Consider the following 23,324-nt stretch of genomic DNA (forward strand, 5'->3'; position numbering starts at 1 on the left):
CCTTGAGCACAAAGAGGTTCAAGGACAATGCCCAGGCCCTGAGTTCAAGCCCCACAACTGACAAAAGAAAAGAAATTGTATAAACATTTCTTTTTTGTATTATTTCCACAGAAAGAACATGCTCTCTGAATAACTGTACAGTGGCCAAAAGAATTGGAAAAGGAAAAGATGCTACTGTCATTTTTGAGCACTTTGGAAAACCTGTAGATCCATTTGTTGATGAAAGCTGCTTATACAGTACATTAAATTCAGACATAAATCTTCCCAACTCAGATACTTCTAATTCCTATGGAAATGTGCAAAATGGAAACATTTCTAATTTTGACACATATAGTGGACAATCAGAGAACAGTTCAGAAATCAGAGACACTTCTCAAGTACATGATTCAAGTCTGCCTTTTATGCCCAGAGAAAGTGGTAATGAAGACCTTTTGTTAAATTTGACATACCTTAAAAGTATTTTAAGTAGTATTTCTACACCTGTTCCTCCACAAAATAATACTGCCTCAAGTACAGTTATTACTTCAAAACTCATTAAAGACCCACGATTGATGAAGAGAGAAGAAAGCATGGGAAAGCAGAGTAATATTACAGGCTTAAGTGATGTTGTACCAATTGATAGAAATTTAGATCACGTTAGTTCAGAAATAAACCTGTCATCTATACCAACAGTTTCTGCCTCATCTGAAGTTGTACCTAGTGGTGATACTATTCTTGCTAATTGTCTGGATACTTCTTGTTTCACATGTTCTTTTGAAGGTTCACAATCTCAGGCTCGCAGCATGATGTCAGAGAACTATGATTGTATACCATCTAATAAGAATGTCATAGTAGAACAGTATAACGATCAAGGAAAAATTTATTTCCCAATTTCTTTGTCAAATGTAGTTTCAGAAGTTGAGAAACAAAATCACAGAGAGGAGAAAGCACAGAGAACCAAAGAGAGAAGCACACAAAACAATGAATCATATAACTATTATAAATCAGTGAATACTTGTACAAGAGAATCTAAGGATCACATCTCTCAGGAATCACAGGCTTATAATTTCATTACTATGCATCAGATTGGTCATCAGATATCCACAGTTGCCCCACTCCAAAAGAAAGGAAGCATAGATGAATACATTGAGAACACTGGAAAAATAAGAACCTTCATTGACTCAGAAGATAGTTCCAAACATGAAGGAAGACAAACTTGGTGGAATGAAACTAATAATTATCTTACTAATGAAACAAAAATCAGTCCAATTGATAATTGCCTTTCATTGCCCCAAGAATACAAGGAGGATGAGAGGCTTGATTCCTTAGTGGACAACTATGAAAATACATTAATAACTGAAGAAGTAGAACTGTCAAAATCTCCCATCTCTACCAAAAAAGATAAGGATAAAGTAGATGACCTAGCATTGCAGTTAGAAAGTAATAGTACTCCAAGTATAGAATGCCATTCCCCAAAGCATCTTCAACACTTTTTAGAGTATGACAATGGGATTCATCAAAGTTTTACCATTGCTCAAAAGCTGATAGAACTGAAATTGGAAGAAAGAGATCAAAATTGTTTTAATATTATTACAGATGCTCTCCAGGAAGCAAAAGACATTCCCCAGATGAAAGAACTACTTGTTGATACAGTTATTTCATCTGCAGTTGAAACTGCTCTTGACAGTTCAGAACGTAGCACAACTGAAGAATGTATGTCTGTCCAGAAGAAAACTGAAAATGAGACAGTGTCATTAGAAAACATTCAAAAAGACTGCAACGAAACTCTTAATATTGAAAATGAATACCAGGATCATATTCTCTTTTGTAATGCTAACTTAAATGATGACATATACCTGAATATTAAATTTATAGAACAAGGCGATAATGATAAAGAAAATGAAAATGAAGCTAGAGAAGAATATGTTTCATGTTCAGAAAACAATATAGAGCTGTTATATGAGAGTGAGAAGCAGGGCTTTCATACACACAATTTTTTCACTAATATTAGTAAGAAGGTAGAGAATAAAAACTACCAAGTAGAAATGTCAAGTCCTAAAGAATTTTCTGCATTTAATTTGATTTGGAGAAAAAGAGGTATATCAGCAGAAACTGGTTTACTAAAGAACAAAGATGATGTAATAAAACAAAAAGATACACAAAATATTGGAAAAAATGTAGAGAATTTGGCTTTCACAACAGTTTCTGAAAATTCAGCTGCTTCATTAGATGTCTCAAATGCTGCAGTACAAGTAACTAGTACTACTATTTCTACATTAAGCGCAAATCATGAAGATCACCAGAAATTCCTGTTGAATGAAACTTGTATTTCTAAGAGTCCCAATTTGGGTCTGTTAGTAACACATAAGGCTTCTGATTGTGAAATTTATATGGATAAAAGTAATTCACAAGATTCCTTTTATCCAGCAGTGGATGAGAACTTATTTCTTCAAAATTTTGAATTGGAAAGTGAGATTGAAATAGAAACAGAAGAGTATGATGATGCTTTTCTATTTCAACAAGGTATACATAGCCATGGAAATGTTCTTTATGATGAGATTGAAGATGCATATGAGATACTGAAGTCTCGTATTGACTGGGAAGGTCTTTTTGGAAGCAGTTTTGAAGAGCTAGAGGCTTCCTTCACAAGAGAAAATAGTGAGCAGCCTTATTTAAAGAAAAATGGTTGTGTTTATTCCTCTACCCCAAAAGCCACAAGGGAGCTCCTGAATCCAGTTCTCCCAGATCTACAAATTAGAATTACCAATAACTTATTTAGGCCAGGATTTAATCATACTGATGATTCTCTTAAAATTAATGATAATTTTTACAAATGTATAAATGAAGTTACAAAACCAGAAATATATGAAGAAAGAACTCGAGGATTTGAAATGTATTCCCAGCCTTTGGATGAAAATTCAAGTTACTCCTGTGAAAATAAACTTGATGATTTAATGCAAGAGTCAAGACTTGCGAGTAATTTTCAAATCTCTTATTCATCTAACTTGAGTCACAGCATTCATGTGAATCATGCAACAGAAAAACCAAACAGTGAATTTTTGTCTACTGAACATTCTAACATCACACCAGTAATTGAGAACAAATGTTCCTCTACAAATTCAAAAAATTATGACTTTACTGATACTAGAAATAAAGGCATGGAATCAAGAATTAGCAAAAGAAAGCTAGTAAATAAAGATTTACGACACCATGAAATTTGTGGTAAAAAGAAGAGGCAAACTAGCCAAGACTCATCTGAACATTTCTCTTTATTATCCCAAGGACGAATTAAAACATTTTCACGGTCAGAAAGGAATATTAGGAATGTCCTGGATATCCTAAATAGTGAAGCATCTTTATGTAAAAGCAAACGTCTTTCCAGGAAACTAGACAAAGCTGTTCTTCATTTAAAAAAAGCTCATCGAAGAGTTCATACATCTTTACAACTTATATCTAAAGTGGGAGAAATAAAAAAGGGCCCATTACCGAAAGCATATGCAATAATTTGCAATAATTTCTGGGAGAGTTGTGACCTTGAAGGTTATAGTTCTGAAAGAAGGTTGTATTCTAAGCACTTTTTCTCCAAAAGGAAATGTGATAAACAGGGAGAAAAAAGAGCTATAGGATTTGACACTGATAAATCATTAGTCCGGATGTCAAAGCACAGGTCTAATAAAACAAATGGAGACAGAATCCTGGAGTGCTTTTCAAAGAAAAGGGTGGCCAGTAGTGTGTCCAAAAGTCACACCAGTGTTCACAGAGAACTTTGTGATCAAGAACAATATCCTGAGTCACAGTTGCTCCTCTCCTCTACCTCCCAGAGTACAAGTCAATCAGAATGTGATGATAGCAGAAATCCAGCATCATCAGATCTTCATCCCTTTTCTGAAAAAACTGAGTATCTGCTTTACCCAGATGAGAAAATAACTGAAAAAGAACATGTTGACAAAAAGTTATCCAACAGTAAATATGAAAGTCCTGAGAACCATTCAACACATGGTAATATAAATGATGCAACTGAAAATAATCCTGAAACCAATGCAGAAATAAATGAAAGTTACTCAGTGTCTTTAAGTTGCATAAAGGAAAAAAATGGAAGCTGTGGTACTGACAAAAATTGTGATACAACTTGTATAGCTCACACAAAGGTGAAAGCTGACATTAAGGTTACTTCACTCTTAAAGTCAGAAATGAAGCATGTTTTTAATGCTGATGTCTACAAACAAGATGACCTTACTTTATCTGGTTGTAAAAGAAATGAAGTCATCTTTCCTGTAGTAGAATGGGCAGCTCCTAATGAGAGTTCCACATCAAGCATTATTACAGGAATTATGGATCCACTAAACCTGAGCTTGGTAACAGGAAAAAAGAACAGTATTCCTCAGTTTTTATCTACCACTCCCACAATATATAGTGAAGGAGAATCTTCAAAGTCTGCTTTGAATAAGCAGATAATGTTTGCTACAGATCCTATAATGACACCACCTAATGTATCCCACTGTCAGAAGATATGTGATAGAAACAGTCTTGTAAAGACAAAAGAATTCTCAAGTAATTGTTTCCACATAGACATGAATGAAACAAATGTTCCTCCTGAGCATCCTGAACTGGATCTAATGCCAGTAATTGAAGAAAATAAATATGAGAAAAACATGAAAAAGCTATCTTCCAAAGATGATCTGCCTTTAAAATGTAATGTAAAGGAGTCTTCAAAAACATGTGTTGCACAGAATGACATTCAGGACACAAAATTTAGAAAAGAACAAACAGAAAAGGTAATTTCAGTTTACAAAAGCAACATGTATGAAGGATCACCTGTTAGGATTGAAAATCAAAATCAAAAGACTAAGCCATCTCACTTAAGTTTGAAAACAAGTAAATCGACTGATTCTCATCCATTACTTATGAATAAAATTCCACAGGCAATCTCTTTGAATAACAAAGATTCTCATCAGCCTAAAGGAAATAAAGAAGGGAAAATTAAAGCCAGTAATGACTTTCAGTCTGACTGTATTTCCAAACCAAGCATTTTAAGAAATAATCATATGCCTATTCCACATACCCACTCTGAAACCTCGGAAGTAGCTATTCTTCAGAAGACACCTATATCATACATGAGTCAGTCAAAAGAAAAGCACTCAGATAATCATACGTCTTTTATAGCAGAGCTATCTCAAATTTTGCAGAGGGCCGATGAAGCATCATCTTTGGAAATGCTTGAAAAGGAAACTAAAGTTTGTCAAGATATTCTCCCTTTATTTGTTGAAGCTTTTGAAAGAAAGCAAGCATGTGCACTTGAACAAATACTGATTTCAAGAGAATTGCTTGTAGGACAAAACTTGTGGAATAATTGCAGGCACAAATTAAAACCATGTGCTGTTGACACTTTAGTAGAACTTCAAATGGTGATGGAAACCATTCAATTCATTAAAAACAAAAAAAGGCTCTTAGAAGGTGAACCAACATTCCGAAGCTTGCTTTGGTATGATGAGACATTGTATAGTGAGCTACTTAGCAGACCACGTGGCTATCAACTGCAGTCCAATTTCTATCCTGCTTTTCAAGGAAGATTAAAATATAATGCATTCTATGAGTTGCAGAGTTACCATAATCAATTAGTTGAGTTGCTGGCAGAAACAAAAAGAGAAAACAGTTCATACTATGCATTCTTAAAATACAAACGACAGATTAATGAATGTGAAGCCATAATGAAACACCATTCTGATTGCTTCGACTTTACTCTTTCTATTCCATTTACCTGTGGAGTTAACCTTGGAGATAGTTTAGAAGACCTAGAAATCTTAAAGAAAAGTACTTTAAAGCTGATTGATATTCATGGGGACTCTCCTAAAGTTCACTCATATACAGGAAAACAAGACCATTTCTGGATTATCATAGAAATGATTGCCTCAAAAGTTAATTTTATCAAAAACAATGAGGAAGCAAGTATAAAAACTTCTCTTTATGGTTTGGAACATATCTGTTTTGATGCTGCGAAGAATCTTGTTTGGAAAGAGAAGAGGTACTCTTTCAGTAAAAACTCACAAAAGAACAAAGAGGTGCTCCTTGAAATGAATGAATGTGCTTTTTCTAAGCTACAGAGTATATATGATACCTTGTCTAATGGCTTAAACAATGAACCAACTTCCAGTATTGGGCTCAATGAAGATACTGTAATTTTTTCCAGAAAATCAGATGATGTCATTATGACAGAAAACTCTAGCCTTAACAGTACTTTGTTCTCACGCCCAGATATTTGTTGTATTAGTGAAATACTGGATCAAGCTGAATTTGCAGACGTAAAGAAATTACAAGAACTCACTTTGAGATGTACAGATCACTTAGAAATTTTAAAAAAATACTTCCAGATACTGCAAGAAGATAACATAGATAATATTTTTATCACAGAAGAAAATATTTTGGATGTTCTGAGAAATGACAACAAGGGGGCTATAATTTTAAAACCTGCAGCCATTGAAACATATATTGAAATTGTCATGCTCTCGGAAACAGTTCACTTTCTTAAGAACTCAATGGCAAAGAAATTAAATAACCAGAGATTTCGAGGTATGCTTTGGTTTGATCTGTCACTTCTTCCTGAGCTGATTCACTGCCAAGAAAAGATGGCTTCATTCTCATTTCTTAATGAAGGTGCAACAGGTTGCCTTTGGAAAGTGATAGAGACTGCTATTTCTGGAGTTATGGAAGACCTGGATATTATCTATAAATATAATGGAGCTGTTAATTGTTCATATGCTCTTCACTTGTTCTCAAGAGAACTTAATGAGCTTTCAGAAATTAAAAAGCTTGTGGTAACATCTAAGTATTCCATTTCTACATATATTGATTTTGTGCCATGTATAGCATCCATAAATTATGGAAACACTGTGACAGAGTTAGAACATAACTACAGTCAGTTTTCTATGTTACTCAAAAGTACAATGTCTGTCCCTCAAAAAGATTTAGGAAAAGTAGCTCATATTACAAAAGTCATGAAAACAATTGAATATATGAAGATTATATGTGCTAAAGATGCTAAATTAACCACTTCATTTATTCTTCACCAAATACTACATAACAGAAAGGATAAATCCCAACTAAAGAGAAAAGAAAAGATAAATGTTGATATTACAAAACGTGAGGAAAATATCAAACCCAGTACTTCTTTAAAAACCCCCTCAATTTCAGAGTGTCTAATGAAAAGCATGTCACATCCCACTAAAAAACGACCTATCGCTATAGATAAATGTGAAGACTCTCAGGAAAATGAGACTACTACTAAAGTTTCCAGTTGTAAAAAGCAAAAGGTATGAATATTTTCAAGTGAAATCCAGTGTTTTCTTGGTTTTTGTTATTTTTGAAGGTACTAAGGTTTGAACTCATTGGCTTTACAGTTATTAGACAGACACTCTCCCACTTGAGCCATTCTCCTAATCTTCATTCATGCTGAGTCAGCCTGAACCATGATCCTCCTCTTTAGTATTCCATGTAGCTGGGAATATAAGCATGTAAAAATCATGTCCAGATGCTGGGAAGGTGGTTCAGTGGTAGAGTGCTTGCCTTGCATGCATGAGGCCCTGGGTTCGATTCCTCAGCACCACATAAAAAGAAAAAAGCCGGAAGTGGCGCTGTGGCTCAAGTGCTAGAGCGCTAGCCTTGAGCTGAAGAGCTGAGGGACAGCACCCAGGCCCAGAGTTTCAGGCCTCACGACCGGACCCAAAAAAAAAAAAAAAAATCATGTCCAGCTTCCTACTGGTTGAGAATTTTTTGAGAATTTTTTTTTCCCAAGCTGGCTATGAACATTGATAGATGTCTACCTCTGAGTAGGCATAAGCCACCACTGCTGGCTTATATTTGAGAATAAGTTCACTCTCACAGACAATTTATGGAATATAGATGTTGAGAATGTTTACATGTTGGCTTGCTAACTTACTTTGCTAACTAAAGTATTATATTAAATAATTCCTACTTAAGCAGAAATGATATAAATCAGATACCCTGAAAAGTCTACTTTCTAAATGTAAATTTTAATGTAAAAACTGGAGAAATTAATTTTAATAACCTTCTAGGAAATAGCATGAATGTGATTCCTGGAAATGATTGGATACTTAATGAGTAGCTGTGTATAACAAGTCTATGCCCAATTTATTAAACATTAAAAAGTGGCAAAAGTCTGTGTAGTTGGCCATTATCCAAATAATAAAACAGAGCAGATTTTTTTTTAATTAGATGACTATCAAGAAGTTAGTAAAAGTCTTGTATAAATTTTAACAAATTTAGCTGGGTGCTGGTAGATCAGACCTGTAATCCTAGCTACTCAGGAGGCTGAGATCTGAGGATTGCAGTTCAAAGCCATAAAGTCCAGACTCTTATTTCCAATTAACCACCAGAAAACCGGAAGTGGTGCTGTGGTTCAAGTGGTAAGTGCTAGTCTTGAGCTGAAGAGCTCAGGGACAGTGCCCAGGCCCAGAGTTCAAGCCCCTTGACCGACAAAAAAAAAAAATTTACATAGCATACACATATTTTACCTCATTCTTTATCAAAACCTTAGGGTATCTGCACTATTATTTAAAGTTAATGAGTACTGAATGTTATTTATTGTATGGTGTTCAGAATCAAACCTGGGACTCACAAATGTTAAGCAGGCACACTACCTCACTATATCCCCAGCTAATTTTTTTCAGTGATCAAGGAGATAACAGGACTGAAAACTAGCAGTCCTGCTATACTATACTGACAATCTTTTTATCTTTTCAATCACTGAAAAATTACATTTCAGATAGAACAACCTTCTTGAGTGTCAGGGGGAGGGTGCTAGAAATTTAATATGAAACCTTGACTGCACACAATTGTTGGTTTTTTTTTTTAAATATCATTTACAAAGGATATATATTTCAGTACAGCATGTATATATTAAATATAGGCCTAAAATGTTTGAGCTTTGTTCTATACATATTGAAATACAAGGTCAGCTGAAATATGGTTTTTTTCCAGTGTTATAAAAGATAAAAAGGACTAGTATTATAGGCTGACACCTGTAATCCTAGCTACTCAGGAGGCTGAGATCTGAGGATCACAGTTCAAAGCCAGCCCAGGCAGGAAAGTCCATGAGACTCTTAATCTCCAGTAAACCATCAAAAAACTATAAGTAGAGCTGTGGCCCAAAGTGGTAGAGCTCTAGCCTTGAGCAGAAAAGATTAGGGACAGGGTCCAGGCCTTGTGCTTAAGCCCCATAACTGACAAAAAGAAGAAGAAGAAACACAAAAGGTGAAAAGATTCTGAATATAATTACAAGTGATTCTACCACCGATTAGATAGGTGCTATTTTATAGAATAAGAAAGGAGTTAAAGGGGGAGGGTACAATTTTATAGAATAAAATGGAAACTCAGTGCAGTTGATCATTTATAATCCAAACTTATTAGCACTAAAATTATTTCATTATTTTCCTATTTGGGAATATTTGTATATATGTAATGAGATTGAGATATCATGGGAATGGAACCAAAGTAACCAAACACAAAATTCATGTATACTTCATATACTTTATAGCCTAAAGGTACATTTTTTCAATCTTTTAAATTTTTCTCATTGAACAGAAACCTTCATTGTTTGATAGTTTTCACTTCCAATATCATATTCAGGATCAAAAGGTTTTGGAATTGAGGTTTTTGAATTAGAGATGTTCAACTTGTGTTTGACACTCAGTTACTGGTACTAACAAGAGAGCATCATAAGAACTCCAAGATTAGCCGGGTGCCAGTGGCCCACACCTGTAATCCCAGCTACTAAGGAGGCTGAGATCTAAGGATCATGGTTCAAAGCCAGCCCAGGCAGGAAAGAAAGTCTGTGAAACTCTTATCTCTAATAAGCGGCAAACGGCCAGAAAACCAGAAGTGGTGCTGTGGCTCAAGAGCACTGGCCTTGAGCTGAAGACCTCAGGGACAGCACCCAGGCCCAGAGTCCAACCCCCATGTCCGACAAAAAGAAAAAAAAAAACTCCAAGATTAGCTTTATTTTTTATTTATTTTTTTTTTGGGGGGGGTCTGATCGTGGGGCCTGAACTCTGGTCGTGGGTGCTGTCCCTCAGCTCTTCAGCTCAAGGCTAGCACTCTACCACTTGAGCCACAGCACTACTTCCAGCTTTTTTCTTTTTGCTTAGTGGTGCTGAGGAATCGAACCCAGGGCCTCATGCATGCAAGGCAAGTGCAAGCGCTTTACCACTGAGCCACCTTCCCAGCCCCAAGATTAGTTTCATAATAGAGTTCAGAATATTGTAAATTTCTTTTAAAAAATAAAATTATTGCATATGTAAAATATGGAAAGCAAAGAGTCACTTTTTAGGAAAATGGAGGGGACTTGTATAGTTTCTCATAAGTAATATAGATTTTCTTTGTGTCTTTTAAACATAGGTTAGCATGAATGATGTAACAAAAATCCGCAGAAAAATAGCAGCATCTAGTTCTCCAAGGTAAGAATTATCAGCCATCTCTGAATTAAAACTAAACAAATTTGGTCAAGTAGTAAGGGACAAGAGTAATTATTCATGTAACTGCTGGATCAACCATATAACTTAGAGGACATGGGATGTGAAAAGAAGAAATAAAGTTTGTTTCAGATTTTCAGTGCATTTTTGGCATTAACAAATAAATAGTATTGTAAAAGAAACATAAAAGACAAGTGCTTTTTTTTTTAACTTGTGGGTTTTACACACTAGCAAGATTTCAAAATGGGTTATAGAAGTACAAATTGCCAACTAAAGCAGGGCACCATTAATAAAATTAATGTACATACAAATGTACACATACTATAAGTATACTATTTTCATAAGAAGATGTTTTAAGCCGGGTGCCTGTGGCTCATGCCTGTAATCCTAGCTGCTCAGGAGGCTGAGATCTGAGGATTGCAGTTCACAGCAAGCCTGGGCAGGAGAGACCATAAGACTCTTATCTCCAGTAAACCACTAGAAAAACTGAAAGTGGCACTGTGGCTCAAGTGGTAGAGCCCTGGCCTTGAGCTGAAGAGCTGAGGGGACAGTGCCTAGGCCCAGAGTTTAAGCCCCACGACCAACAGAAAAAGAAAAAAAGAGGGTGTCTTAATATGGCAAATTGATATTTCAAAGGCCAGTTGAATAAAACCAGGACAGTATTACTTGTATACTCCTAATAATTTGGGAAAATGTCAATCTTAACCCTTCTCCTGAAAATAAAAATATCAAATACATATTTCAACTGTATATTTAAAAATGTTTGTATGTATGTGTTAAATTTATAGGATTACAAATTTTCAGTCCAAGAGTGAAAATGAACCAGGATCAGGTTTGAAAAGAAACTATGTATCTTCAAAAAAAGATGAACTGAAAATATCAATATCTGGCTCACTTTTACCTTTAAAGAATCTACAAGAGAGTGGTACATCAAAGTCAGAAAGCAAAATAGATTTGACAGATAGTTCATCTGATGTTTCAGAATACCTCGCTGGACAACAGGAAAACTTAAATTCATCAGTGGTTTCTGAGGCTTCTCTCCATTCTGCCAGGGATATCTATACCAATCTGGATTTGAATGATACAATCTTTGAACATCAAGACACTAAGATAACAAATTTATCTATTAAAGATTGTACAAGTACCACGTCTCCAGAACCCATCTATATTCAGAACAAAATTCCTGTTCTACAAGTAAAGAAAACACAGCCTGTAACAACTGAGTCTCAGCATATGAAGGATAGATTGAATCCTAGTACAGTACCTTTTGGAGCACCTAGGAGCTCAATTCTTGATGTTAGTCACACAGCAGAATACTCTTTTTCTGAACGACAAGATGAAGAACATCCTAAAACTCTGGATCAGACAGCTGACACATCCTGGAACGAGCGTGCACAATCTGAATGCACCTCAATATATAATTCTTCTGAGTACTCATTTGGGACTTCATATCCGTACTATGCTTGTTATGTTTATCAATACAGCAGCAGCAATGGCAGTGCCATTACCCACACATACCAAGGAGTAACATCATATGAAGTACAGCCACCACCACCTGGAATTTTTACTACAATTACAAATACTGTTCAAAACACACATTCTAGTCTTCAGTACTCCCAGTATTTTAGTTACTTTGCTGAGCAGCCACAAGCAAATGCATTTGTATTAGAAAATGGATACTTTCGACCTCAGATGCCTATTTCTTACAATTTTCAACAACCTGCTTTTTCACAATATGCTTCTTATCAACCATTACCACAAGCTGCGTACCGATATCCTCCTAATGCAGGTGCACTTCCAGAAGTTCCTTGGACATACGGTGAGTTTTAATGTTTGTTTTGATGAGCTTTTACTTTTAACTTCATCTGTTTCTATAGATGAATTTTAGTTGTAAATTTAATATTCTGTGTGGAATTACAGAATTGCTCATATTTCAGCAGAGTTTGTGTTGTTGGAAATCTGGCCATCAAAAGATTATTAAGAAAATAAAAACTGGTAATACGTCTTTGCTAATATATCCTTCAGTAAAACCCAACTTTAGGAAATAAATAATTACAGCTAAATCCATACAGTTATATGCAACCACTAAAGGATTTGTAAACATTTTTGTATATGTATGTTGGTCCTAGGGTTTGAACTCTGTGCTTGAGGTTCTTTTGCTGAAGACTAGCACTCTACAATTTGATCCACAGCTTCTCTTCTAGCTTTTTTTAAAGTGGATTATTGGAGATGAGAGTCTCAGTTTTTTCTGGCCAGGCTGGCTTTGAACAACTATTCTTAGATCTCAGCCTCCTGAGCCACCAGTGCCCATCTTTTTAAACTTTTTTAATGACAGTTTTTAAAACTGCATCATATAAACTTGTATAAGTAAAAAATTCCACGTGGCTGGGAATGTGGCCTTAGTGGTAGAGTGCTTGCCTAGCATGCATGAAGCCCTGGGTTCAATTCCTCAGTACCATAGAAACAGAAAAGGCCAGAAGTGGCACTGTGGCTCAAATGGTAGAGTGCTAACCTTGAGCAAAAGAAGCTCAGGGACAGTGCCCAGGCCCTGAGTTCAAGCCCTAAGACCAGAAAAAAAAATCATCTCCCACATAGTACCTGCATCCCCAGAAGAGATCAAAGTCCCATTGATCCATTTATCACTATTTTCTCAACACTGTATTCAACACTGTTGTATTCAACTGAAAATGGAACTAAAAGAAAGTGCTTAATAGAGCCATGTGTGGCAAGAACATTAATGTCCTTTATTACATTGAATTCTCCCAGGATACCTGTAATAGAGATACTGTACTTTTACACATGAGGCTACTTAATCCTTGGAGAGCCTTAATTAATGAAGGATCCTGTTGGCTAGTAAACAGCAAATTAATTTGAATTCTGATATATTTAGCTCTAAATCTCAGGTTCTTTCCAGTATACTATTATACATAACTAGTACAAATTATTAACTTATCTTAGATCTTTATGGCTTTTTTTTTTTCTAGATTCATGGCAAGAGAAATCCTTTCAGCCAGGACATTGAAGTAAAGGATATTGAACACATTTTCCCAAGTATTTTTACCTATATATTTTTTAATTTGATGTTTTTAAATATATGCAAATATTGTATATAAATCATACAGCCCTTTGTATAAAGTGCAATAATGTTCACATAAGATAATGGGGAATTTTAATTCCTAACATCTGAAAAAAACAAAATTATATTGGCAACTATAAAGGAAGTTAACTCAGCATCATTCAATATTATTAAGGTTAAATGTCAGTGGTAAAAATCTTCAAAGCAGAGTTTTTATTTTTTAAAACATTGTTTATTATGTGACTTTTTTGAGATGAAAATTAGGAATTCTCAGATTAGTTTCAAAGTAATAATTTGATCATTCTTGACACTGTTCCTGTAACTTACAATTCTGTATATGGTTAGCTCTTTTAATTTCAGTATCTTATTTTTACTCAGAAAAAAAATTTGGTTTCATATTCTCAGTGTTTCCTGAGGTAGAGATATTTTGAACCTTTACATAGGAAGCAATTTTAGTTGATTAATATTGAAATTGAAGCACTTTTTATGTCTCCACAAGAGCCCTCTCCACAAGATCTTTTGTATTTGTATTTCACAATTTGAATGGTTCTTTTAGCACATAAATAGGGAATATGTTTATGCACACTTAGCCATAATAGTTTTGCATAAATAAGAAGTTTTTAATGTTCTGGTTTTAGTTTTTATTCATTTTCAACATTCTGCAAAACCGCTTTAGTAATACTATTTACCAGACAACAAGTTATAGGCTGTAACTAGTGTTGAGCCCTGCCTTGTCCATACAGAACTTTGTTCAAGAATCATTCCTGTTTTAAAATCTCAGAAAAAGCCTTCATAACTGAGTAAATGATAGCTACCCCATAAATATCATAAGAATTTTACTTTGGCTAAATCTAACCAGTTAGCAAAAGTTTGCAATGCTTTTCCCTCCAACTTCTTGTTGGAGGAATGCATTAAGAAGAAATGCTTTATATTATCTGGCACAGGTCTCTTCAAAGAGAGTATAATGAAAATAATCAAGATTATTGTTTACTACAGACTCATTTTCAATTCAGAAAGACTCTTGAGAATCAACAGGTTGTCTCTTCAGTCACATTAGCCAAATAGCATGGAATTCAAAAAAACTTAAATTTGCCAACATATGCAGAACTTTGTAAGGAGAAAATAAAAGCAAAACAGTAACTGAAAGAAGTGGGAAATAAGATGACAGAATTATGGCAGCCTTAAAATAATGTAATTTTTCAGTTGTTGTATTTGAAAATAATCTGTCAAAGCCAGAACTCCTGAACCATGGATGAAAGTGGTCATGTTATCTGTTATTCAAGAAGTGAGTTTATCTCAGCCATTTAGTTTTTTTGGTTATGGAAAGATCACAGTTATTTATTTAAAATGTGGTAAGCGAAAAGTTACACACTCAGATACTCTTTAACAACTTTTATATTCTATTGATAATGCCTTTGTGATATTTATATTTCACAGGTTTTAATTTCTTCAAAAATTTGTTATCTTAAATATCAGTTGCATTAAAAATCTGCTCTTTGACAAATTATGAAAAACTAGAGTGTATTCCTGTTTTTCCCTCAATGACATGTTTTCTAAAAATACAAGTAGAACAAATCAAAATTGCTCAAACAGTATAAGCAAAAAACCTGCTTGTTTGTAAATTCTGTTTTGGAATTTGAAGAATTATTTGAATAAACTAAATTTTCTCCAATTTTTTTGTTTCTTAAAAAATCTTTTGTTTGCATATACTCATTATGTAAAAACCCACAATGGGACTGTCTTCTTTAGATAAATGTCAGAAGACCCCTTTCTCCAATTCCTTACCTTCCCCTTCTTCCTTTCCCTCACACCTACAAACTTTACAACTTGCCTATGGCAAGCCAAAGACCTCATGCGATCTAGTTCCAGTCCAGAAAGACTATAATAGGCATGGAAGTAAATTTCACATCAGAAGTGATAATGTTGGGGGAAAAAACAGCGACTAAGAACCAAGTAATGAAGTAGAAAAATGACTTGTTTGGGGAAAGCTTCTTTGAGGAAATAAGTATCAATGAATCTCAACAAATAGAAGGCTCTTGAGACCATTTTTCCAATGAGAAAAGCCTTCTAAAACAGTATTTTATACAGGTGAGATTTAATATCGCTATAAAAGTATTTTAAGCATAGTTTTGGTTTTGGTTTTCGGTGGTGCAGGAATTTGAACTTTGACAGTATTGGGCTACGCACTTGTTAAAGCACATCACCTCCACCCCTTTTTGCTCTGGTATTTTTGCTCAGGGCTAACCTGACTTGGGATCTTCCTATTTACATTTATTTTTTAGCTAGTATGACTCATGTGGCCATGACCAGCTTTTGTTTTTTTCTTTCGCCAATCCTGGGGCTTGAACTCAGGGCTGGGGCACTATCCCTGAGCTCTTTGTACTCAAGGCTAGAACTCTACCACTTGAGCCACAGTGCCACTTACAGCCTCTTCTGAGTGATGCATGGGTTGGATTTATGGCAGGCCTGCTGCCCCCTGGGCTTTTCATAGTGTCCCATGCCAGAGCAAACTGTAGCCCTGAACCATTGCCTGGCCTCTACTTCTGACCTACTGGCACAGAGAGGAAAAAGAAAAAGTCTCCTGGACTTTCCTGCCCACATTAACTTCAAACCTTGATCCTCAGATCTCAGCCTCCTGAGTAGATAGGATTATAGGCAAGAGCCACTAGCACCCAGGTCATACCCAGCTTCTGATCAAGATGGAGATCTTGTGAACTTTTTGCCTGGCAAAAAAATGAAAATTCTCCCAGTCTCTATGTCTCAAGTACTTATATGCATGAGCCTCTAGTGCCCAGCCTTGTTTTTTGTTTGTTTTTAACTCATATCTGGTAAAATCATTACATTTAGTCTTTTCATGAGTCTCTGATCTCTTAGTACCATTAGAGTCTTTTTAATTGGCTTAAGTCTGTAATTCTAGCTACTCTGAAGGCTGAGTTCTGAGGATCACCGTTTGAAGCAAATCTGGGCAGGAAAGTTTGTGAGACTCTTACCTCCAATGAAACTACCAAAATAGCTGGAAGCAGAGCTGTTGCTCAAGTGGTAGAGCTCTAATCTTGAGCAAAAGCAGCTCAGAGACAGTACCCAGGATCTGCGTTCGTTCAAGCCCCAGGACCAGCACAAAAAAAAAAAAAAAAATGTGAAGGAACAAAATGTACCATGTTTTGTTTTGTGGCTTTTTTTCTTCTCGGTATTGAGGACTGAACTTGGAGACTTGAGCTCCTCTACCACTGTGTCATTCTGCCTACTAACACTTTTGGTTTGCGTCTTAGTTTTGAACTAGTCTTGCTAACTTTGCCTGGTCAGAACTCAAACACATATCCTCCTACCTTTTCTTCTGTAAAAGAAAAGGATTCTTTGACCAAAAGTCAGGCAAACAGAATAAAATTAAGAATATTTCTGGTAAATCTAGAAGTGACATACCATGATAATTAGCACTGGAGACTGATGGGTATTTTCCACAGAAGACACACAGACACACACACATCAGAAGAAGCAAAGAGGAAAGCAATTTTAAGAATTACAGGGGGTTTTTTTGTTTTTGTTCCGTTTTGGGGCCTCAACTCTAGGCCTGGGCCCTGTACTTCAGCTCTTCAGCTCAAGGCTAGTGCTCTACCACTTGAGCCACAGTGCCACTTCCCGTTTTTTTTTCTTTTTTGCTTATGTGGTCCTGAGGAATCGAACCCAGGGCCTCATGCATGCAAGGCAAGCACTCTACCACTGAGCCACCTTCCCAGCCCAAATTACGGGGTTTTTTTTTAGCTGTAACACCTGATATTGCACTCAAATCTTTGTCCTGTCTACCATCATTTGACTTTCCCTGCTACTGCCAGACTGCAGAAGCTGTAGGGAAGCCATCATGTTATCCCTTCCTCCAATAGAATTTTTTTTGTTTTTTGTTTTTCTAATCGATCATGGGGCCTGAATTCTGGGCCTGGGCACTGTCCTTCAGCTCAAGGCTTGTGCTCTACCACTTGAGCCACAGCACCACTTCTGGCTTTTTCTGCTTATGTGATGCTGAGGAATCAAACCCAGGGCCTCATGCATGCAAGGCAAGCACTCTACCACTGAGCCACCTTCTCAGCCCCTGGTATTCTTTTTTTTTTATTTTTTATTTGTATTACTTTCACAAATAAAGTCGAGTTCTGTATATTTCATTGCACACATACAAATACACATATATACAGTATGAATTCCAGCCTTTTTTTGGTCGGTCCCAGGGCTTGAATCTGGGCCTGGGTGCAGTCCCTGAGCTCTTATCTCTTTTATCTCCAGAAAACCAGAAGTGCTGCTGTGGCTCCAGTGTTAAGAGTGCTAGCCTTGAGCTGAAGACTCTCACGGACTTTTCCTGCCCAGGCTGGCTTTGAACCATGATCCTCAGATCTCAGCCTCCTGAGTAGCTAGGATTACAGGTGGGAGCCTGTATCCATCCTCCTTAACCCTTCCTTACCAGCTTCTAGTAATCATTCACTATTTTACATTCAGACCAACTGTTTTTAATCTTCTTCATAAGAACATATGTCTGGTTTAACACCCTCCAGTTCCATGAATTTTGCTATCAATGGGAGAATTTTTAACTCCTATAAATGAGAAATACTCTATGATATACCTGTTCCTCTTTGCATGCGCGTGTGTACATGTGTGCGGGGCAGGGACAGAGGGTAGGGGATGGGGGGTAGTTGCTAGAACTGTGGGTTGGACTCGTCTGTTTCTTCTGCTCATGGCCTGGATTCATCACTTGAGCCACTTCTCAATCCATCTTTTTTTTTAGTTAATTGGAGATGGAGTCCCTTGGATATTTCTGCCTAGGCTAGCTTAGAACCATGCTCCCTAGGTCTCAGTTCCTCAGTAGTTAGGAATACAGATGTAAACCACCAGCACTTGGCATATGCCAGGTTTTCCTTATCTGTTGATGGATTCCTAAGCTGATTTTATATCTTAGTTCTAGGACACATGAAGCAATGAACCATGGACGTAAGAGTGATCTGCTTATTTTATTCCCTTTGGATATACACCCAGAAATCAATAGCTATCATATCATAGATCTACTTTTGGCTTTCCAAGAAACTTCCAGACTATTCTCTGTAATTATTGTATTAATCTTCACTCTCACTAACAGTGCATAGGGATTTCTCTTTCTCCTCATCCTTACCAGAATTTTTTTCTTTTGATGATATTCTTTTGGAAACAGCCGTTCTAACTATGACAAAATGGTGTAGTTTTGCTTTGCACCTTTCCATGATGACTCATGATAGCTTTATTTGCGCACACATTTGTTGTTTTTTTTGTTTTTGTTTTTGTTTTTGGGTCGGTCGTGGGGCTTGAAATCTGGGCTTGGGCACTATCCGTGTGCTCTTCAGCTCAAAGGCGAGCACTCTACTGCTTGAGCCACAGCAACACTTCTGGTTTTCTAGTGTTTATTAGAGATAAGAGTCTCACTGACTTTCATTGCCTGGGCTGGCTTTGAACCGTGATCCTCAGATCTCAGCCTCCTCAGTAGCTAGGATTACAGGCATGAACCACCGGCACCCAGCTCATTTGTTGGCTTTTTGCATTATTTTTGTTTTGAGAGGTGGGCTATTCAGATTATTTGCCCATTTTTAATTTGATTACTTGTTAGTTTTTGCTACATTTTTTGAGTTTTATGCTCTGTGTATTAATCCCTTGTCAGATACATTAACACATTGAGTGTGTCTTCACACTGGGGCTTTACCTTGTGCTCTTGCTCAGCTTTCTTGCTTACTTCTGGCCCTCTTCCACTTGAACCACACCTCCAACACAGCTTTTATTGGTTGGTTGGAGATAGTTTCCTGGATTTGTTCTCGTAGGCTAGCATCGAACTGTGATCCTCTGGTCTCAGTTTCTGGAGTAGCTAGGATTACAAGCTTGAGCCACAGTTGCCCAACACAGAAGCATTGTTTTCAAACTTAACTACTTGCCCTAGCCCTAACCACATCTTCTAACATTTTTTTTTTGCCAGTCCTGAGGCTTGAACTCAGGGCCTGAGCACTGTCCCTGAGCTGCTTTTTGCTCAAGGCTAGCACTCTACCACTTGACTCACAGCACCACTCGGGCTTTTTCTGTTTATGTGGTACTGAGTAATTGAACCCAGGGCTTCATGTATGCTAGGCAAGCACTCTACCACTAAGCCACATTCCCAGTCCATCTTATAACATTCTTCGTTTCAGAACTTTTTCTACTCTCTGTCTGTTTTCTCTAGCAACTGGAAAAATATTCTTTTTTTTTTTTTTTTTTTTTTTTGGGTCCGGTCGTGGGGCCTGAACTCTGGGCCTGGGCGCTGTCCCTCAGCTCTTCAGCTCAAGGCTAGCACTCTACCACTTGAGCCACAGCGCCACTTCCGGCTTTTTTCTTTTTGCTTATGTGGTGCTGAGGAATCGAACCCAGGGCCTCAGGCATGCAAGGCAAGCGCTCTACCACTGAGCCACCTTCTCAGCCCAACAACTGGAAAAATATTCTCACTCTGAGCTTCAGCCTTAGACAAAATTAAGCCTCCTTTATACCTCTGTAATCTAACATCTGGAGAAAGCTCAACAGCTTTGCATTTTTACAGGTACTCCTGCTCCTCTGGTGGTGTCACTTTGTCATTTTTTGGGGGGTGGAGAGGTGGGGGGGGATCCGGTCATGGGGCCTGAACTCTGGGCCTGGGTGCTGCCCCTCAGCTCTTCAGCTCAAGGCTAGCGCTCTACCACTTGAGCCACAGCACCACTTCCGGCTTTTTTTCTTTCTGCTTATGTGGTGCTGAGGACTCAAACCCAGGGCCTCATGCATGCAAGGCAAGTGTTCTACCACTGAGCCAACTTCCCAGCCCTACTTTGTCATATTTGACTCACTTGGTTTGCTATTTTCAAAATGCTTGGAAGCAGTTCTTCTCTCCTATTCCTTGCAGTATGCCTGATTTCTCTTGTTAGTGTTTGTTAGTCTGGAAAGACTAATGTCTTTTACATAATAATCACTAATTCCTTCCAACTTCTTTCCCCTTCTCAAGGCAATTTCAAGGGGTTTTGGTTGGTTGGGTTGGGTTTTTTGGGTTTTTTTTGTTTTGTTTGTGCTTGGAAGATTCAGAATTTAGCCCAGATTACTACTCTTCTAAAGCTCTCTGTAATTGTTCTCTGTGAAAGATAAAGCAACTATCATGTTACCACCTGTGCTAACATGAACTTTTCAGACTTAATCTTCACAATCTGCAGAGGTTTTCACTGATTAGAAATCTAATGTTGAGGCTTGAGTGATTGCCTAATGTCAAAGCTGGAAAGTTGGCAAAGCCCAACCCAAAAACCCTTTTTCTTCTGATACAGGCTCAGTCGCAGGAAACATCTTCTGATATTTCTTCAGCTCACAGAGAAAATATGGATATTTCGTATATGTTCTACTCCATAAGTATTTCTTGGGAAGCTCCATAAATACTTGTTGGCTCAAGTGGTAGGGACCTATATAGCAAGCACAAGGCCCTGAGTTCAAACCCCCAGTATATATGTGTGTGCATGAATGTGTGTATACATACATTAATAATGAAGAAATCACTACTCAATGCAGTTAAGCATTAAATTATGGTCAAGAATGCTGAAAGGAGGGCGTTGATGATATACCTGTCCACTGGAGAACACCAAGATCATGCGTTCCAGAACAGCCTATGCTTTACAGTGAGACCTTGTCTCAAAAAAGAAATAGCTAGACTGGAGGCCTGGCTGAAGTGGAAGTGAGTACTAGCTGTGAACAAACTAAGCAGTAGAGTTCAAGACCCAGTACTGGTTGACAAAAGACTTCAAAAGCTAGATATGGAATTGAGCACAGCTTATTAATAACCACTTTGTGGCCTGTGGCCTACAGGCAGTGCTAAAACTAAACAAAAATCTGGGGTTGGGTTGTGGCTCAGGTGGTGAGCGCCAGCCAATAAGCGCAAGTGTCAGATCCTCCGTTTGAGTCCTGGTCTGAGACAAAAGAGAAAGTAAAATACCAGTGCCTGCTAGGCTGGTGAGATTCTGTGAAGGAAAATGCCAGGTTTCCTGATTCCTTGTCCAGAGCCATGAAAAAAGGCGCAAAGGCCGCCAGGGAGAAGGCGCCCATCGGATCGTTTCTCCGCCGAGCCACACGAGGGCGCTGTTGTGCTCCGTGAAGGCCCCTCCCCGGCAGTGCCGCCCGAACCCCTTTTCCAGGCGGAAATGCCGGGGCGATGACGGAAACCCGGAGGGAGGGACGAGAAGCAGCGAGAGCGCAGGGGCGAGGGCCTCGCGAAGGGGGCGGGCGGGCCGTGGCGGTGGTGGTTGGGCGCTCGTCGTCGGGCGAGAGCCCTGCTGAAGAGTCGCTCGGTGCTTCCGCACTGCCGGGCGCCCTCAGCGACCCCCGGGGCGCACAGCCGGGCGGGGCGAGCTCTCCGGGAGACCGCGCTCCCGGAACCGCCCGCCGGGCTTGAGCGGGGCGCGGGGCTGGCCGCCGCGCTCCGGGGCTCGGCGGTCTCGGGCCGGGAGCTGGCGCTGGCGGCTGGGGCGGCGAGCGGCCGCGGGGGCGGGGGCCAGGGCGGGCGGGGAGGGGGGCGGGAGGCGGCGGGGCCGGGGAGCGCGCCGCCATGGACGACAAGACGTTCACCAAGGAGCTGGACCAGTGGGTCGAGCAGCTGAACGAGTGTAAGCAGCTGAACGAGAACCAAGTGCGGACGCTGTGCGAGAAGGTGAGCCGCGGGCCGGGAGGGTGCGGGAGCGCGGGGCGGGCCGCGGCGACACCCCTGCTCCTCCCGGCCTAGCGGCCCCCGCGGGACCGCGGGCTCGGGTGACCCGGCGAACCGGCCCAGGAGCGGACGCGGGCGGTGAGCAAAGCCCGGGCCGCCACGCTCACGCTGGTTCTCCCGGGCCCGGACCTTCGGGCCTCGGGCGGGCGAACTAGATATCTGAACCTCGAAGTCGTTAACTTCATTTGTTGAGGGCGGATTGCTGCCTGGTGGATGGGGCCTCCCGAGATCCCCGAGTCAGAGAGTTGTCGAAAAGTGGGCGTGATGGCAGGCTGGGTGTGTGTTTGTTTTTGTTTTTGTTTTTGTTTTGTAAATAGGGGTTGAGTTAGGGGGAAGCCAGTGGTGATTGGTCTTGGCGTGGAGTGGCTTTCGGAAGGAGTGTTGATTTTCAGAAACACGGGCCAGTCTAGAAACTGTGCTTGAAGTTATAAATGCAGTTTATTATTATTTTTTCATACAGAATAGCACTTTTCCGAGAAGATTTCCATTCTTACTGTATGTGAGGTCTTTCGTTTTCCAGAGAGTAATTAGATGGTGACTGGGTACATCGTTCTTCAAGGTGTGATCTTAGCGTTCAGATTTCAGTATAACTTCGTTCTCGCAATCTTCAAGTCTAGAGTTTTTCTCGTTCTCCCGACCACTTTGAGCCACAACTCCACTTCCGATTTTCAGGCGGTTAATTGAAGATAAAAGAATCTCCTGGACTTTTCCTGCTCCTACTAGCTTTGAACCGAAACCCTCGGATCTTAGCCTCCCGAGTTGCTAGGATTACAGACGTGAGCCACCGGAGCCCGGCTCATTCATTTCTTAAATTATATGTTAAAAATGTCTTTATAATTACGTTTAATATATGTGCTGCCGAAGCGAGCACTATATTTACGTTTAAAAGGCTCACTGGAGTCTACGAAGAAGAGGGTATTTATTTCAAGTCATGTTCTATAAAATTTCCTTAATCATAATGTTTGGAAGTCAGATTTGCCCCAGAAATGCACTTGAAGAAGGAAAGATTTTGTTAAGCCGTCTTAAAATTATTCAGCTTTCTTAG

The 23,324-nt window shown here is 38.7% G+C and overlaps 2 protein-coding genes and 1 non-coding gene across 3 annotated transcripts in view; all 3 read left to right on the top strand.

Annotated features, from left to right (window-relative positions):
* The window catches only part of Tex15 (testis expressed 15, meiosis and synapsis associated), a 64,475-nt gene extending 49,351 nt beyond the window's left edge, over positions 1-15,124 (top strand). Inside the window, exons 8-11 of the mRNA XM_070016239.1 lie at positions 112-7,286; positions 10,390-10,448; positions 11,252-12,282; positions 13,448-15,124. Coding sequence (XP_069872340.1) covers positions 112-7,286; positions 10,390-10,448; positions 11,252-12,282; positions 13,448-13,485 — 8,303 coding nt within the window. The 3' untranslated portion in view covers positions 13,486-15,124. The remainder of the gene's footprint in view (positions 1-111; positions 7,287-10,389; positions 10,449-11,251; positions 12,283-13,447) is intronic.
* An 857-nt stretch (positions 15,125-15,981) lies between these two features.
* Positions 15,982-16,112, top strand: LOC138823475 (small nucleolar RNA SNORA42/SNORA80 family). The gene has a single exon (XR_011370825.1). It is a non-coding gene; the product is annotated as a small nucleolar RNA SNORA42/SNORA80 family (small nucleolar RNA).
* A 5,977-nt stretch (positions 16,113-22,089) lies between these two features.
* Ppp2cb (protein phosphatase 2 catalytic subunit beta) overlaps positions 22,090-23,324 on the top strand; it is a 37,898-nt gene continuing 36,663 nt past the window's right edge. The window contains exon 1 of the mRNA XM_070016240.1: positions 22,090-22,222. Within this exon, the coding sequence (XP_069872341.1) occupies positions 22,121-22,222 (102 nt within the window). The 5' untranslated portion in view covers positions 22,090-22,120. The remainder of the gene's footprint in view (positions 22,223-23,324) is intronic.

This window comes from Dipodomys merriami, unplaced genomic scaffold, assembly GCF_024711535.1.
Source record: "Dipodomys merriami isolate MVZ:Mamm:240054 unplaced genomic scaffold, mDipMer1.0.p SCAF_12, whole genome shotgun sequence".
Lineage (NCBI taxonomy): Eukaryota > Metazoa > Chordata > Mammalia > Rodentia > Heteromyidae > Dipodomys > Dipodomys merriami.